The sequence below is a fragment of the Bubalus bubalis genome, chromosome 4 (assembly GCF_019923935.1).
Source record: "Bubalus bubalis isolate 160015118507 breed Murrah chromosome 4, NDDB_SH_1, whole genome shotgun sequence".
Taxonomy (NCBI): Eukaryota; Metazoa; Chordata; class Mammalia; order Artiodactyla; family Bovidae; genus Bubalus; species Bubalus bubalis.
This window is the reverse complement of record NC_059160.1, coordinates 150,303,750-150,317,174: the sequence shown is the minus strand read 5'-3', so window position 1 is coordinate 150,317,174 and position 13,425 is coordinate 150,303,750. Positions and strand designations below refer to the sequence as shown.

The 13,425-nt window shown below is 59.0% G+C and overlaps 2 protein-coding genes across 2 annotated transcripts; one reads left to right on the top strand and one right to left on the bottom strand.

Moving 5' to 3' along the window:
* Window positions 1-5,890: 5,890 nt before the first annotated feature.
* ZNF503 (zinc finger protein 503) lies at window positions 5,891-10,298 on the top strand. Its single transcript, XM_025285122.3, has 2 exons — window positions 5,891-6,979; window positions 7,728-10,298. The coding sequence occupies exons 1-2, from the start codon at window positions 6,680-6,682 to the stop codon at window positions 9,363-9,365; spliced, it is 1,938 nt and encodes a 645-aa protein (XP_025140907.1). The 5' UTR covers window positions 5,891-6,679; the 3' UTR covers window positions 9,366-10,298.
* Window positions 9,858-12,193, bottom strand: LOC123333396 (translation initiation factor IF-2). The gene is made up of 3 exons (XM_045165534.1): window positions 12,160-12,193; window positions 11,391-11,611; window positions 9,858-11,269 (listed from the first exon to the last, which is right to left on the bottom strand). The coding sequence occupies exons 1-3, from the start codon at window positions 12,191-12,193 to the stop codon at window positions 10,727-10,729; spliced, it is 798 nt and encodes a 265-aa protein (XP_045021469.1). The 3' UTR covers window positions 9,858-10,726.
* Between the last annotated feature and the right edge of the window lie 1,232 nt (window positions 12,194-13,425).

Genomic DNA, 13,425 nt, shown 5'->3' with positions numbered 1-13,425 from the left:
AGGGGAAAACGCTGGGCAGGGGACTCTCCAGGGGGGCTCATTCTGCCCGGGAGAAGGCGAGTTGGTCCCAAGCTTTCTTGAGCCCCGCTGGGCGGACGCTTGTGGGCAAAGCTTTCGGCAACTTTTAGAAAGTCGCCTTCTCCCTGGTGCGATTCCCATAAACGCATCCTGAGCGTCCGCGGCACCTTGGAAACTATTTCTTTCGGGGCAGGGCCCGAGAAGTTGGCGAGAAATAAGGAAAGGGAGGCGCCTTCCTTCGCGTTTCGCCGGGGACCAAGCTCGGCCACCAGGTACCCTCTTTGCCCACCTCCCCACTTTGCGCTCGGACACACCCCTAAAAGCGCGCTGTCGTCTCAAAGCGACCACCGAATCTTTGCTGCAAACTTGCTTTGAAGAAAGTTCGAGCTCCGTCTGCCGTGGAATTTGCTTTCAATTTTCGCCCCGGGCGGACTCGGCCCCGGCGGGTTTCCGAAGCACCGGCAGAGGGTGGGGGCTGCCGGGCACTGCCGACCGGGAGAGACTGCTAAGGCCGAGGGCGCTGATACTCCAGCCTCCCTCGGAGGCCAGACCTGCAGCCTTCTGGGCACGAGGAGCCACCTCGCGTCCTGAGCTGGGCGGATGGGGCGTCTCCACACCCGGGAACCAGGAGCCGTTTCCTGCTGGATGCTTGAGAGCTGGATTTATTCTGATACACGCAGCGCACCCGCAGCCAGAGAAATTACGTCGATTCTAAAAATGACAAGGTTGAATTTATTAGATTAAGATTCATCTGTAAGTGCAGGGTGATGAAAATTATACAAACAGCTGCAAGTCCAGTGTGAACTGCAGGATTGCTTCCGGCTTCGAGGGCATGTAACATAACATCTGAATATTTAGATATGTAGAGGGATATAAAACAGTATTAAATTCTCGGTGTGTGCACATATAGTTAAGTTGGGAAAATTCTGGAGCAAGTGTCATTTTACAGCCTCTGCTTGGGTGTAATCTGGGCTCGAGATAGCGCTTACGTCCAAATAACCACCCAGTGAATATATTCTACAGACAGAGCGAGTTCCGCATCGTCGAGGTGTGCCGCGGGATGTGTACCTCTTTATTTAAATATCTGCGGCGTGGCAGAAGTGATATAAATACATTTTAAAAAAGCAGGCGCGCAGATAATTGAGCCACTGCACGGATACAATATTTCTAGGTAAGGAAATAAATATTACTACTAGGTTGGCTGTGTAAAGTGTGCACAAATAGGGGGGGCTTTCGGGAACGCGTGGTAGGGGCCACAGGTTCTGCAGCTACGGGTGCTCAGCAAGCTGAGGTGGGCTCTATTGGGATACCCGCTGCCTCGGACCTTGGGGCGACTATTGGGAGAGTCTCCGCCGGAACAGGCAACAATGCCGCACCTTGGGGGTTCTCCCAGATAACGCGTGAAGATTCCGAAGCACTGAAGCCAGCACTCCGGGTACCAGGGCCTCAGGTCCTGCGGGCAGCTCCTCCCCCTCGGACACTTCAAGCACACCTTAATTCTGGCTCCACCAGGCTCGAGCAGTGCGCATTTAGGCCTATCGGCGTAAAAGCGAAGAACAGGGCGGGTCTCGCTTGGTTCCGAAGCACCTCAAAACTCGAAGTCAGAGGCCAAACGGAAGAAGGCCACGATTTCACACCCTTATGGAATCCAAGCCGCGCCCGGCCCTTGGAAGGCCAGCTGAGGCTATAGACGCAGTTATCTGGGCGTATTTACTTATGAAATGTTAGGCACCCCCTCACATACTCAGTACAGAGGCCCAGATGCCCCATAGGTCTCCCCTGCATGTTTGCAAAGCCCAAGCAACGCCACCAGCTAGGTCAGAGACATTGCAGCTGTTAAATTCCAACACCAAATGCTAATTCCAGAATAGGGAGCTTGCCACCCTCCACCCATCTCACCACCTGGTCTTTTTTTTTTTTTTTTTTTTTCCCTCACCCCTCCAAATACACCCAACACTTAAACAGGCTCAGAGCTTCTGACAGTCCCTGCTTGAGGAGAAATTAGAAGGACTTGGTGCTGAATTCCTGGGAATTGCACACACTCCTGAAGCAACCCTGCCGCAGAGAAGTAACCCGGGCCCTGAGAATGCCCTGCTTCAGAGAGTGTGGTTGCGCTGAATTGGTATATACCGTATACTGAGAGGGGGGAGAGAGAACAGGAGACATTCCCTGGCTAGTAGAACAAGTACAAATGAAGAGGGGGGAAAGGAAGAAAAGGCTGAGAGCCAAGAAAGAGGCAAAAGAGGAAACAAAAAAGACAAGGGGGTGGAGGAAGAACCAGAGGAGGTGAGCCGAGAAGAGTGCAGGCCTTGGTGAGGCCCAGGGACCAGGCCAGGCGCTGGCAACGGCAAGCCTGGTACCTCCCTGGCGCCAGAGGAGGCTAGTGCCGCCGGGGACCGTCCCCCACCAGCCCAGCGAATCTCGGCTCGGCTCCCAGTCCGGAGGGGCGTGCCTGGGCCCAGTGGCCTCCGCGCGCCCTTTCTCTCCCCACTCCCAGGGGACCACGAGGCGGGGCGGGACGGGGAACAGGGGGTGCCCCAAGGGGCGCGCGCCAGTCCAGGACTGTTTGGACGCTCTGGGCCAGGCTTTCCAGCTCGCCGGGCCTGACCTGTCAGGCGGATTATCTTCGAGGGAGATTAATAGGGGAGGCGGGCTGCAATAATAATCGTTTTGTTTGATGTGACAACTCTGATAGGCGTTGATTTACTTACAAACTGATAGGCTTTTAATTGAGCGCCTCCGCCGAGCCCGAGATGAAAGGGAAGCGGCGGTGAAAGGCGGCCCGCCTGCCCTCCGGCCTCAATACTGATTAGCCATCTCGACAGTGAATAGTTCAAGGCATTTTCAAACTTTTTTCCTCAGTTCTCTCTCTTTCCTTCTCCTCCCACCCCCTCCTCAAATATCTGCCAAGCCCACTCCTTTTTTAGAGAAAACAAATCATTTCCATTGTGTGCAAATAAAATCCACAGGACATCCACGCCAGTCGCCGCTGGGGGTTGGAGGCATTAGGCCCAGCGCGGAGTCATTAATAACTCCCCCTACCCCCACGGCCTCACGGCCTTCGGGGATTTGACCTCCCCTTCGAGGTGCGCAGGTTCGGCTGCTGCAGCCTCCCGAAAACCCTGGGAGTGCAGACCCCCAGGCGCCCCCATGCGCTCGGACCTTCGGAGTTCGATTTTTCGAAGAGCGAATGCGCGAAGACCAAGACCCGCGCGCGCGCGCTGCATCGCGCAGGCCTGAGAGCATGTGCGACCACACCGTGGCACGCCTATTCCAAGGGACACAGGGGCCACTCTCTGGTTCCCCCAGCTGCCGGGGGTAAAAAGAAAGCTGCTGGAATTCCAGGAGAGGGAAAGGACTGAGTCTGGAGACGGCTGGCTGGAGAGCTGGGGAGAGGGGGGAAGGGAGGGTCCCCCGCGGTCACCTCACCTCCATCTCTGGACGCCGCCCCCAGCATTCTGTGTCCGGGCCTCGCCGAGAGGCTGCGGCGACGCGGGGCCCATGGCTGAGCTCGCGGGGCTGGGAGATCTGGGCGACACTTCGACAACCACTAACCCAGTGACTCAGACACTAACAGAGCAGCAGGATACAGGCAGCCTCAAAAGCTCTGCTCTGCAGACACAGAACCGTCCGGTTGTCAGAAACCGGCACCTGGGACTCGCTTCCCAAAGGTTATTTCAGACAGCCTTCACAACTTCGCGTGTGGCCGCGCCACAGTCTCATGGACTCACCTTCCTCCGTTGTCGCACCGGCAGACACTCCAAAGCCCCTTGAACGGAGGTGTGTTATTACACCTAAACACATCCACCGACAAACTCCTTATATACACACCGCCTCACTCCCCGCTTCTCCAAAGTATCTTTAGTCAAGTTACCATGTCATGAAGTTTACCAATCTAAAGAATCAAGAGATAAAATTAAAACGCATAAAAAGAATGCCTACGAGAAATTCTAAAACTCACCCCTAGAAAGTTCTCGGTACCTGTGCGGAGTGGGAGACAGAGACAGAAATGAGGGAGGGAGGGATGGGGTGGTGAGAGTGGAGACCGCGAGCACGCCGAGGGCAGGTCCCAGACCCGACTTCGGCGCCGACGGGGCATCGGCCGGGTGAGCGAGGGTGCAAACCGGGTCTCAAGGCCCGGCCCCCGCCCCCGGCCCCCCCCCCCCCCCGCGCGGGTACAGACTGGCTCCCAGCTCCCCAGCGCTCCCAGCCCCACCATTTATCAAAAGGACTTGACAACAAAAGAAGAGCCGGGGCGGAAAGGGGGGGCGGGGGGGCGGAGAGAGTCAAAGTCCTCCAAATCCTTCCGAGGAAGGGGATGTACCCTTCTCTAGCCCCCTTCCAGTTTCTGCGAGTTTCTGGAGGTCACCCCACCCCCTCGAATTCGCTCCGGACGCTACCAAAGCCCTGACAACTCACACAGAGGCACAGGCATTCATACACACTTCTGCACTCAGATCCAGGTACACAGAGGCACGCAGAGCGCCTCCCCTCTGCCTTCCCAACAGCCCGAATGACGGTGCAAATCGAGGGGAACGCGGCGGTCCCGCTCCGCTTCCCTGGAAGAGCCGGTTGTTCCCACAGGCAGCCGCCGCGCCCCCACCCCCACCCCACCCACCCTCTCTGTCTTGCTTCTTCCCTCTGCTCTCCCTGCGCTGGTCAGTCCTGGCTCGGCATTTCAATAAATTCGAGCGAGCAGCCCAGAGTAACCCTGGCTACCAAGACTTCGGGGATGGCAGGGGTGAGGGAGGGCTGGAGAGGGGGCCTGAGTGAGCCTGGAACGTATCTGCCCCAGACACACACGCCAGGCCTCTTCTTCGCAGCCTCTCAGCCCTAGCCACGATGGGGGACGGGTGTCAAAGAACTGAGCCGGGGGTACCCCACCTCTGACCTCCAGAACTCAAGGCTACGTTGGTAATGTGGCTCTTAGAAGCCTCCGAGTTTGGAGTCAGGGCACTAGGGAGGAGGGAGAGGGGGCCAGCTGGCAGCCTGACGACTGCACTCAACGTACCCCGAAGGGACTACCATGGCTTGGGGGGTTAAAAAAAATCTCCCGTGTTGGACGTCGCCACCGCCTGTCTCGGTTACCGAGAGCGCTCGGAATCTTCGCGTGGCCCCAAAGGAACGGAATCCCCAGAGGTGGAAGGGTGTTCTCTCTCTCTCCAATACCTAGAGGAGCGAGGCGCACACCCCAGGCCAGCGCACCCTTCTCAGCGCCCTTGGCGCACCTGCGCACTTTACTCTCACTATTCATTTTCCTGACACTGAGCGCCTCTTTCTCTTCTTTCATTCTTTTTCTTGGAGCCCCCGCCTCTCATCCCAGGAGGCTGCTCCTCTTTCCCCCTCCTTCAGTTCCCCCTCAGTCTCTTCCTTCCTCTGCGTCTCTCTCTCCCTCTCCCTTTTTCCCTTCAAGTCGCACCCGCCTTGTAATCAGCAACAAAAGCTGACATAAATCACCGGCGGATTGACAAGAGCTGACAAATAACTGATTGATTGCGGTCGAGGAACATTGACAATTGATGGAGGGGTGGAGATGCCCAAAGAACTCGGGAGGGGGGGTGCGGGTAGAAGAAGAGAGGGTGGCAGAGCAGAGTAAGAATTGGGCGGGGGGGCGCTGAGTGTGAAACAGAGGAAACATGTGACCCCCCTCCTGCCCCAATCTGCGCATCTCCGGGCGTCACGTGGCCGGGAAGGGCGGGGAACCTAGCTTAGAGCCGAGACTTGCCTCCACCGCCTCCGCTGCCCACCTAGCTTCTGGTTTCTCCGCCGCCGAATCCCGGGAAATCAAAGCGGGCGGGCGGACTTCCTCCAACACCCGCTCCCCACCTTTCCTTACCCAGCGGCTGCACCGCAGATTTCAATTACTGAGGCGGGGGAGAGAATACTTGGGGGTGCGGACCTCCTTTGCGGCCCTGGAGTTGACAGTGCGGCCGTTGTCCAGACTCCTGCTGGTGCTCCTTCTGAACACCCTCAAACTGTTCCTTGCAAGCACCCTTCTTTTGGTTTCAGTTTATTCTCCAGCTGGGGAAAAGGAAGGACGACGAGGAAGAAAAGAGAGGGAGGCGGCAGATAGCAAACGTAGAATAAATGTCCAGCTCGTCCTCCGAGCGAAATCAAGGGAGGGGACACGCAGGGGGAGCGGCGAAGAGGGAGCTGCCCATTAAAACCAGCGCTGAGAGTCCTGGCGGCGGCGGCGGCGCGGGACGCGTCACATCCCCTTGACCCTCCAATCACCTCGGGCTCCCATTTGATTGGAAGGCGGCAAAGGCTTTAATCTCCCCCTCGGTGCAGCTGCTTTTGAAGTGAGTTTCCTCGCCAGAGCCCCGGCTGGACAGGCAGAGGCTCACATCGCGGAGAGCAGCGCCAGCGCCGGGCCGCGAGTGCGCAGCGCAGGGGCACAGCCCGAGGCCGACACGGCTAGCCACCCGGCACTCCCGCAGTCGGGCCGGCTCCTCCCGCTCGGCTACGGCTCCGCTGCGGGCCACCCAGGATTATTCGCTTGTGGCTCCAGGCGCCAAGAAGGCGCGCTGGGCGCCGGTGACCGCCGCGCCAGCTCCACCTCCTCCTGCTGCTCCTGCTCCCCGGGCGAGAGCGCAGCCCGGAGCCCGCCCCGCGCCTCCTGGAGCCCTCCCCCCGCTGCTCCCATGCGCGCGGGTGGGTCATGAGCACAGCGCCCTCGCTTTCTGCCTTAAGAAGCAGTAAGCACAGCGGCGGCGGCGGCGGCAGTGCGGACCCTGCCTGGACCAGCGCGCTCTCTGGAAATAGTTCCGGCCCCGGCCCAGGCTCGTCCCCGGCCGGCAGCACCAAGCCTTTTGTGCACGCCGTGCCCCCCTCTGACCCTCTCCGCCAGGCTAACCGCCTGCCCATCAAGGTGCTGAAGATGCTGACGGCACGGACTGGCCATATTTTGCACCCTGAGTACCTGCAGCCCCTGCCTTCCACTCCCGTCAGCCCCATAGAGGTAAGGACCCTATCCCCGGATCACGCTGGGACCACCACCCTGGCTGCCCCTCCACGGGATTTCTTTCTCTTGTGATCTGCAGGGGGTGAAGGTGGGGGGATCGGAGTGATTCAGCTCCGGGATAAGGGGAGAGGATCGTGCTCCCGCACCTTAAAACTAGGGCGGAAAGAGGGGAGGATGTAGAATGGGGTGTGAATGCTAGGAACCAAGGCAATCAAAACTTGTTTCTCCCATTGGTGTTAAAGCACCTACTTCGACCCAGGCCCCCTCACTCTCAGGTCAGAAGACAGACGGGAGTCCAAAATGCGGTTCCAAAGTCCCGGTCCTCTGGTTCCCCAGAAGCTGGTATTTGTACACAGCCTCTAAGGCGCCAACGACCCGAGCCCTTACTCTGAAGTATTAGGGGTGGGGGTGGGGAGTACAGTTCTGGGTCAAAGAGTCAGAAACCAAAACATTTTTAGAGTTTGTTTTGTTTTGTTTTGTTTTTAATCCAGTTATCGCTTAAAGAGGACAGGAAAGATCCTGGTGGCGGGGCTGGGGGTGGGGTGGGGGTGCTGGGGCCTTTCTCAAGAAAGAGAATGTGTGTGTAGAAGGGGTGTCGCCTAGACTTGCGCCTCGGGGCTGGAAGGATCTTTACGGGTCGTGACGGAGGTGCGCTCGAAACCTAGAAGGCAGAATTCTAAACGGTTTCCCCTTCTTTCTTTGTGCCCCCGCCCCCCCCCCCCCCCCCCCACGTCTGACCCTGCAGCTCGATGCCAAGAAGAGCCCGCTGGCGCTGTTGGCCCAAACATGCTCGCAGATCGGGAAGCCCGACCCCTCGCCCTCGTCCAAACTCTCCTCAGTGGCCTCCAACGGGGGTGGCACGGGCGGTGCCGGCGGCGGCGCCGGGGGCGACAAGGACGCCAAGTCGGGCCCCCTCAAGCTGAGCGACATCGGCGTGGAAGACAAGTCGAGTTTCAAGCCGTACTCCAAACCCGGCTCGGATAAGAAAGAGCCGGGAGGCGGCGGCGGCGGCGGAGGAGGGGGCGGCGGGGGCGGCGGCGGGGGGGGTTCGGCGGAGAAGTCCGGATTCCGGGTACCGAGCGCCACCTGCCAGCCATTCACGCCCAGGACAGGCAGCCCAAGCTCCAGCGCCTCGGCCTGCTCGCCAGGAGGCATGCTGCCTTCGGCCGGGGGCGGCCCGGATGGCAAGGACGACAAGAAGGACCCCGAGGCGGGCGGCGGCGGTGGCGGCACCAAGGGCTCCGGGGGCGCCTCGGCCGAAGGGGGACCCACGGGGCTGGCGCACGGCCGGATTAGCTGTGGCGGCGGCATCAATGTGGACGTGAACCAGCACCCAGATGGGGGCCCCGGGGGCAAGGCTCTAGGCTCGGACTGCGGCGGCTCATCAGGCTCCGGCTCCGGCTCCGGCCCTAGCGCGCCCACCTCCTCCTCTGTGTTGGGCTCTGGGCTAGTGGCGCCCGTGTCGCCTTACAAGCCGGGCCAAACAGTGTTCCCTCTGCCTCCCGCGGGCATGACCTACCCAGGGAGCCTGGCTGGGGCCTACGCCGGCTACCCGCCCCAGTTCCTGCCACACGGCGTGGCGCTCGACCCCACCAAGCCTGGCAGCCTAGTCGGGGCTCAGCTGGCGGCGGCCGCGGCGGGCTCTCTGGGCTGCAGCAAGCCCGCCGGCTCAAGCCCCTTGGCCGGAGCGTCACCGCCGTCCGTGATGACAGCCAGTTTGTGCCGGGACCCGTACTGCCTCAGCTACCACTGCGCCAGTCACCTGGCTGGGGCGGCGGCAGCCAGCGCGTCGTGCGCTCACGATCCGGCCGCGGCGGCCGCGGCTCTCAAGTCCGGATACCCGCTGGTGTACCCCACGCACCCGCTGCACGGCGTGCACTCATCGCTCACCGCGGCCGCGGCCGCCGGCGCCACACCGCCCTCTCTGGCTGGCCACCCCCTCTACCCCTACGGCTTCATGCTCCCTAACGACCCACTCCCCCACATCTGCAACTGGGTGTCGGCCAACGGGCCTTGCGACAAGCGCTTCGCTACGTCTGAAGAGCTGCTGAGCCACTTGCGGACCCACACGGCCTTCCCCGGGACAGACAAACTGCTGTCGGGCTACCCCAGCTCTTCGTCTCTGGCCAGCGCCGCAGCGGCCGCCATGGCTTGCCACATGCACATCCCCACGTCGGGCGCTCCGGGCAGCCCCGGGACGCTGGCGCTGCGCAGCCCCCACCACGCGCTGGGACTCAGCAGCCGCTACCACCCCTACTCCAAGAGCCCGCTCCCCACGCCCGGTGCCCCCGTGCCCGTGCCCGCCGCCACCGGACCGTACTACTCCCCCTATGCCCTCTACGGACAGAGACTGACCACGGCCTCGGCGCTGGGGTACCAGTGAGGGCGGTCTCGAGGGCTATCGAGGGAAAGAAAAGAACTGAGGGGTGGGGAGGAGCCAAGGGAGGGGCGGCAACAGGGCCGAGGCGACTGTCACCCGCGCGTGGGGATGACCCGGGCCAGGAAAGGAAAAAATATATATACTGTATCTATCTACCCGAAACAGCGACCGAGACCCGGTGGGAAAGTCCCCTTTCCCCCACCTCTCATCTCCCCACCCAAACTTTATAAAAGTTGAAAAAAAAAATATCGTTTGACTTTTTATAGAAAAAGAAGGAAAAAATAATTGAAAAGTGTTCATCTGAGGACTGCATCGGTGGACACTGGTATTTATTTATGTTAGCTCCAAGCGGACCCGTGGTTCAAAAGTGCATTACTTAGTTTGAGCTCTGTAGGTAAAAAGGAAGAAGGGGGAAAAATTAAAACTTGAGGGTTAAAAATGTGGAAAACAAACCCTCCCATCCCTTGTAGATTATAAATAAATACAAAACCGCCACAGAACTAGAGGTCTTCTCTTTAATGTTACTTTAAAATTGCTATGATTGTATTGTACTTCTTATTTAATGTCTGATTGAAACACAAATTTACATGCATGTTTGTTACAAAAATGAAAAAAAAAACAAAACAAGTCACAATTTGTCAGCTCTGATTTCAAATTGCAATTATTTTTAAGGTGTATACCATCAAAAGAGAATGGGTATTTTTTTGTATGTATTCTGGAAGAAAACAAAAAAAAAAAGGAAAAACAATTCTATTCCAAAACCTCATTTGCCTTATTTTGTTCTTTAAAAGGAACACTTAACTATTTTTAATTTTTAAGTCCACCCGCTGAAAAGGGGACAAGGTTTACGTCATGTACTAAAATAATAGACAATGTATCGCTTTAAAGATTAAAATTCCGTATATTTGATGTATTAAAAGGTTTTACTTCTTCTTATCTTTTTTTTTTTTTTTCTTGGTTAAAGAAAAACAAGAGCATGGCAATTTGGCCACAGTGGGTTCCCTGAGCCTCACGGCTATTCCTTCTTCCCAGGACCGTGGTCGAAATTCCGATTGTTTAGTTGTAATTTTCAGGAAGAGGCAAAGGCTTCAGAAGGGCTGGCCTTGGAGGAAATATTTTTAAACGGGATTTCACAATTTGGAAAGATAGTGTCCTTAGCTATCGTTCATTTCGTTTTTTTCTCCCAGTAGCTGGTTTGTTAAAAGTGAAAGAGGGGAAAGGGGACTTTAAAAAATTTCCCTCTTAAGATTTTGAGGAGTTTGGGTTTCGTTTTGTGCAGAGAGCGGCGCAGGTCCGGACTCGCCCGCCCAGCCTCGGCCCGGGGGAGGTGCCGCTGCCCGCAGTTCCTCTCTGCTTTCCTACCATCATCGGTTACGGGCGGGCAGCCGGGATCGATTGGCGGTCGGAGGACGCTTGGGAACCTGTTTCCTAGGCCTGGGGAAACAGGGCGCGCTGGAGCCCTCTTGTCTCTCCGAGGAAAAGGAGTTCGCTTTCCTTTTCTTCATCTGCCGAGGGCTAGAGGCGGCCACCAGCCGACCCCTCCAGCCAACCCCCGCCCCCAGGGGCTCCTTCCTCTCTCCCGAGTCGAGACCCGCGTCAGGCCGGCGCCGATGCTGCTTTTCCGAATCCCGATTTCTCTGCAGTCTACGCTCTATCCCAGTCTGCGCCGCAGGAGAAAGCGCCGGGGCCCGGGGCCCGGAAGCCCCTTCCAGTTCGACCCCGCAAGGGTCCTGGCGCCCATTGTCAGCCTCGCTGGGGCGACCTGGTGGACGCGGAGCGCCGTTCTGGGTGGCGAGCTCCGCTCGGCAAAGTCGCGGCGCGACCCTCGGTCCCGGCGCGATTCCCGCAGCGTGCACCGCTACCTTCTCCCCAGCTTGTGCGGCGGGACTGAGCTGCCTGAAGAGCCCCTGGAACCAGGCAGAAAAGAGGTCTAATCTTCGTGTGTGTGTGCGCGTGTGTGTTGGGGCGGGGTGGGGGTGAGGGGTCCAAGGCCCAGCCCCCACCCCGACCGCGATCACACACTCATACCCCTAGAGCCGGGCGCCAGTCCTGCTCTCTGCTTGTTGGGGCGCTCTCCCCAGCGGGTCCGCAGTTTGGTCCAGAGCGCACCTTTTCTGGGATCCTGGGACCTCGGAGTCGCGGCGCTGAGCGCGGACCCCGAACTCTCCTCTCCCCAGGGTCAGGCCGTTCTGGGTTCTCCCAGCCACCGGCCTCCCTCGGCGTCAGGCTCCCCCTGCTGCCTCGGGAAGCTCACCGCCGCTCAAAGGCCGCCCTCGGCCTCGGGCCTCGGTCAGTCAACCGCACGGCCCCCGCCGCCATTTGTTCGGGGGTTGGTGACTCAGATTTTTCCACCCTCCTCCCAGCATCAGCCTCACGCCTGCGGGGCCTTTTCCCGGGTTGCACGCAAAGCGGGCCCGGCGACCTCCGGGACGCTTCTCAGGCCTCCGCCTGGAGAAGACTCCGTAGAGGAAGACTCGGGCTCCGTGCCGCCTACCCGGAGGGGGCAGCCTCCAGCGCCTCCGAGCCGTCTGCCCGCAGCACGCCCGGGACGCTGCAGCCCAGCTCCCACTCTGGTCCGGCTAAGAAAAGCTGGGCTGGGCCTGGCTGGGCCTGGCTGGGCCCGGCTTATGGAGAACCCCGACCGATGGGGCTGCTTGTCACCTCCAGGCTCTCGGACACACACACACTCACACACACTCACACTCAGGATAGGAGGACCTTCGAGGAGGTGGTGCGGCTCGAGTCCCGGGGACTCAAGTGCCCACGCTTGCGACGTGAAAGCCAGGCCCTTGTTCACCCAGCACCAGCACTAGCCCCAAGCCCCTGGTCATTCCGACCCACACGCTTTGCCTTCCTTGGCCTCGCATCTTCCGACAGGGCCACCACGCCTCGCCAGCAGGGACCCACTTGGGCGGGAAGGGCCTAGAAATTCCCCAGCCCTGGAATTACAGGCCTGGGACCATCAGGGAGACAAAGTAGGCCCTCTCGTGCCTTCACGCCCTCTCTTGGTATTTTAGTATAGTAACAAAAAGCAAACCCCAAACGCCTTAAAATTTTAATGAGACCTCCTTCCCGGAGAAGTTACTCAGAGGCAGCCAAATTCCGGAGCTGGGGCCGGGGATTGGGGATGGTCCCCCGACGTGTGCGACGGAGCTGAGTCATCCCAGGCACAGGGTTAGTAAGGAGAGGGTGCCAGTATGTACTGCAGGTCCAATCCAGGCGCGACCCCCTCAGGAAAAAGACGCCCCATCCTCACTGCGCGCCCCTGGCTCTCTCCCCACTGTCTGCTGAACTGCGGCGGGATGCGCCCGGCAGCTACCGCCAAAGCCAGAGCGGAGCGCACTGTGTCCGCCAGGCGGCGCTGCGGAGCCCGGCGGAGCGAGCGAGAGACCCGGAACCCTGGCCAGCGCCCGGGACGCAGGCTGGGTGGTCAGACAGAGACCCCGCGCCTCCACGTTAGCACGGTTTTCCGAGCGGTGTCCGGTAGCTCCCTCCTGGTAGTTCCTCGCTCCTCTCCCGCTACGAACTATGTCCTCTGCGCTTCTCCACATGCTCTAGCTTCTGCTCTTGTGTTCCCCGTGCTCTTTCTCTACCCCAGAGAAGTTGCCTAGGTGTCCAGGGCCCCTCTCCAAGCCGGGGAGCTCCCATCGCCACCATCAAGGCTCTGACAGTTCACTTTGTCATAGTGAAGTGAATCTCACCCATTCACGCATCCGTTCACTTCCATTCTCTGATTATTTCCTATGACCTAACCCCTCGCCAAGGGCTTCCCATCTCTATTCACCCGACACAGATGGAGAAGCTACGGCTAAATCCTGGAAGCCAATGGCAAGGCCAGCAGAGAAAGCCCAAGTCTTTCTCTCCATTCAACCCCTGCACCCATCTGTACCTCTGGCAGTGGCAATGAGTGGCCCTGATGTCTTTGTGCTGGGTGGTCTTTAAGCAGTGAGGAAAGGCAGATTAAAAAAAAAAAAAAGCCCTTGTGCTTTGGAAAAGGTATAAAAATTGCCCAGAAGGCAAGGCCTGTCCCTGTGAGGCTACCTGATGGCCAGCCTCCTCTGCA

Bases quoted from the DNA above. Each gene is read 5' to 3' on its own strand.
- ZNF503 (XM_025285122.3), top strand. From the start codon at position 6,680: ATGAGCACAGCGCCCTCGCTTTCTGCCTTAAGAAGCAGTAAGCACAGC. The intron at 6,980-7,727 runs GTAAGGACCCTA...CTGACCCTGCAG, and splicing joins CTCCCGTCAGCCCCATAGAG to CTCGATGCCAAGAAGAGCCC.
- LOC123333396 (XM_045165534.1), bottom strand. From the start codon at position 12,193: ATGACCAGGGGCTTGGGGCTAGTGCTGGTGCTGG. The intron at 11,612-12,159 runs GTGAACAAGGGC...AGCGGCGGTGAG, and splicing joins GGGGCTAGTGCTGGTGCTGG to CTTCCCGAGGCAGCAGGGGG. The intron at 11,270-11,390 runs GTATGAGTGTGT...GCCTGGTTCCAG, and splicing joins ACTGGCGCCCGGCTCTAGGG to GGGCTCTTCAGGCAGCTCAG.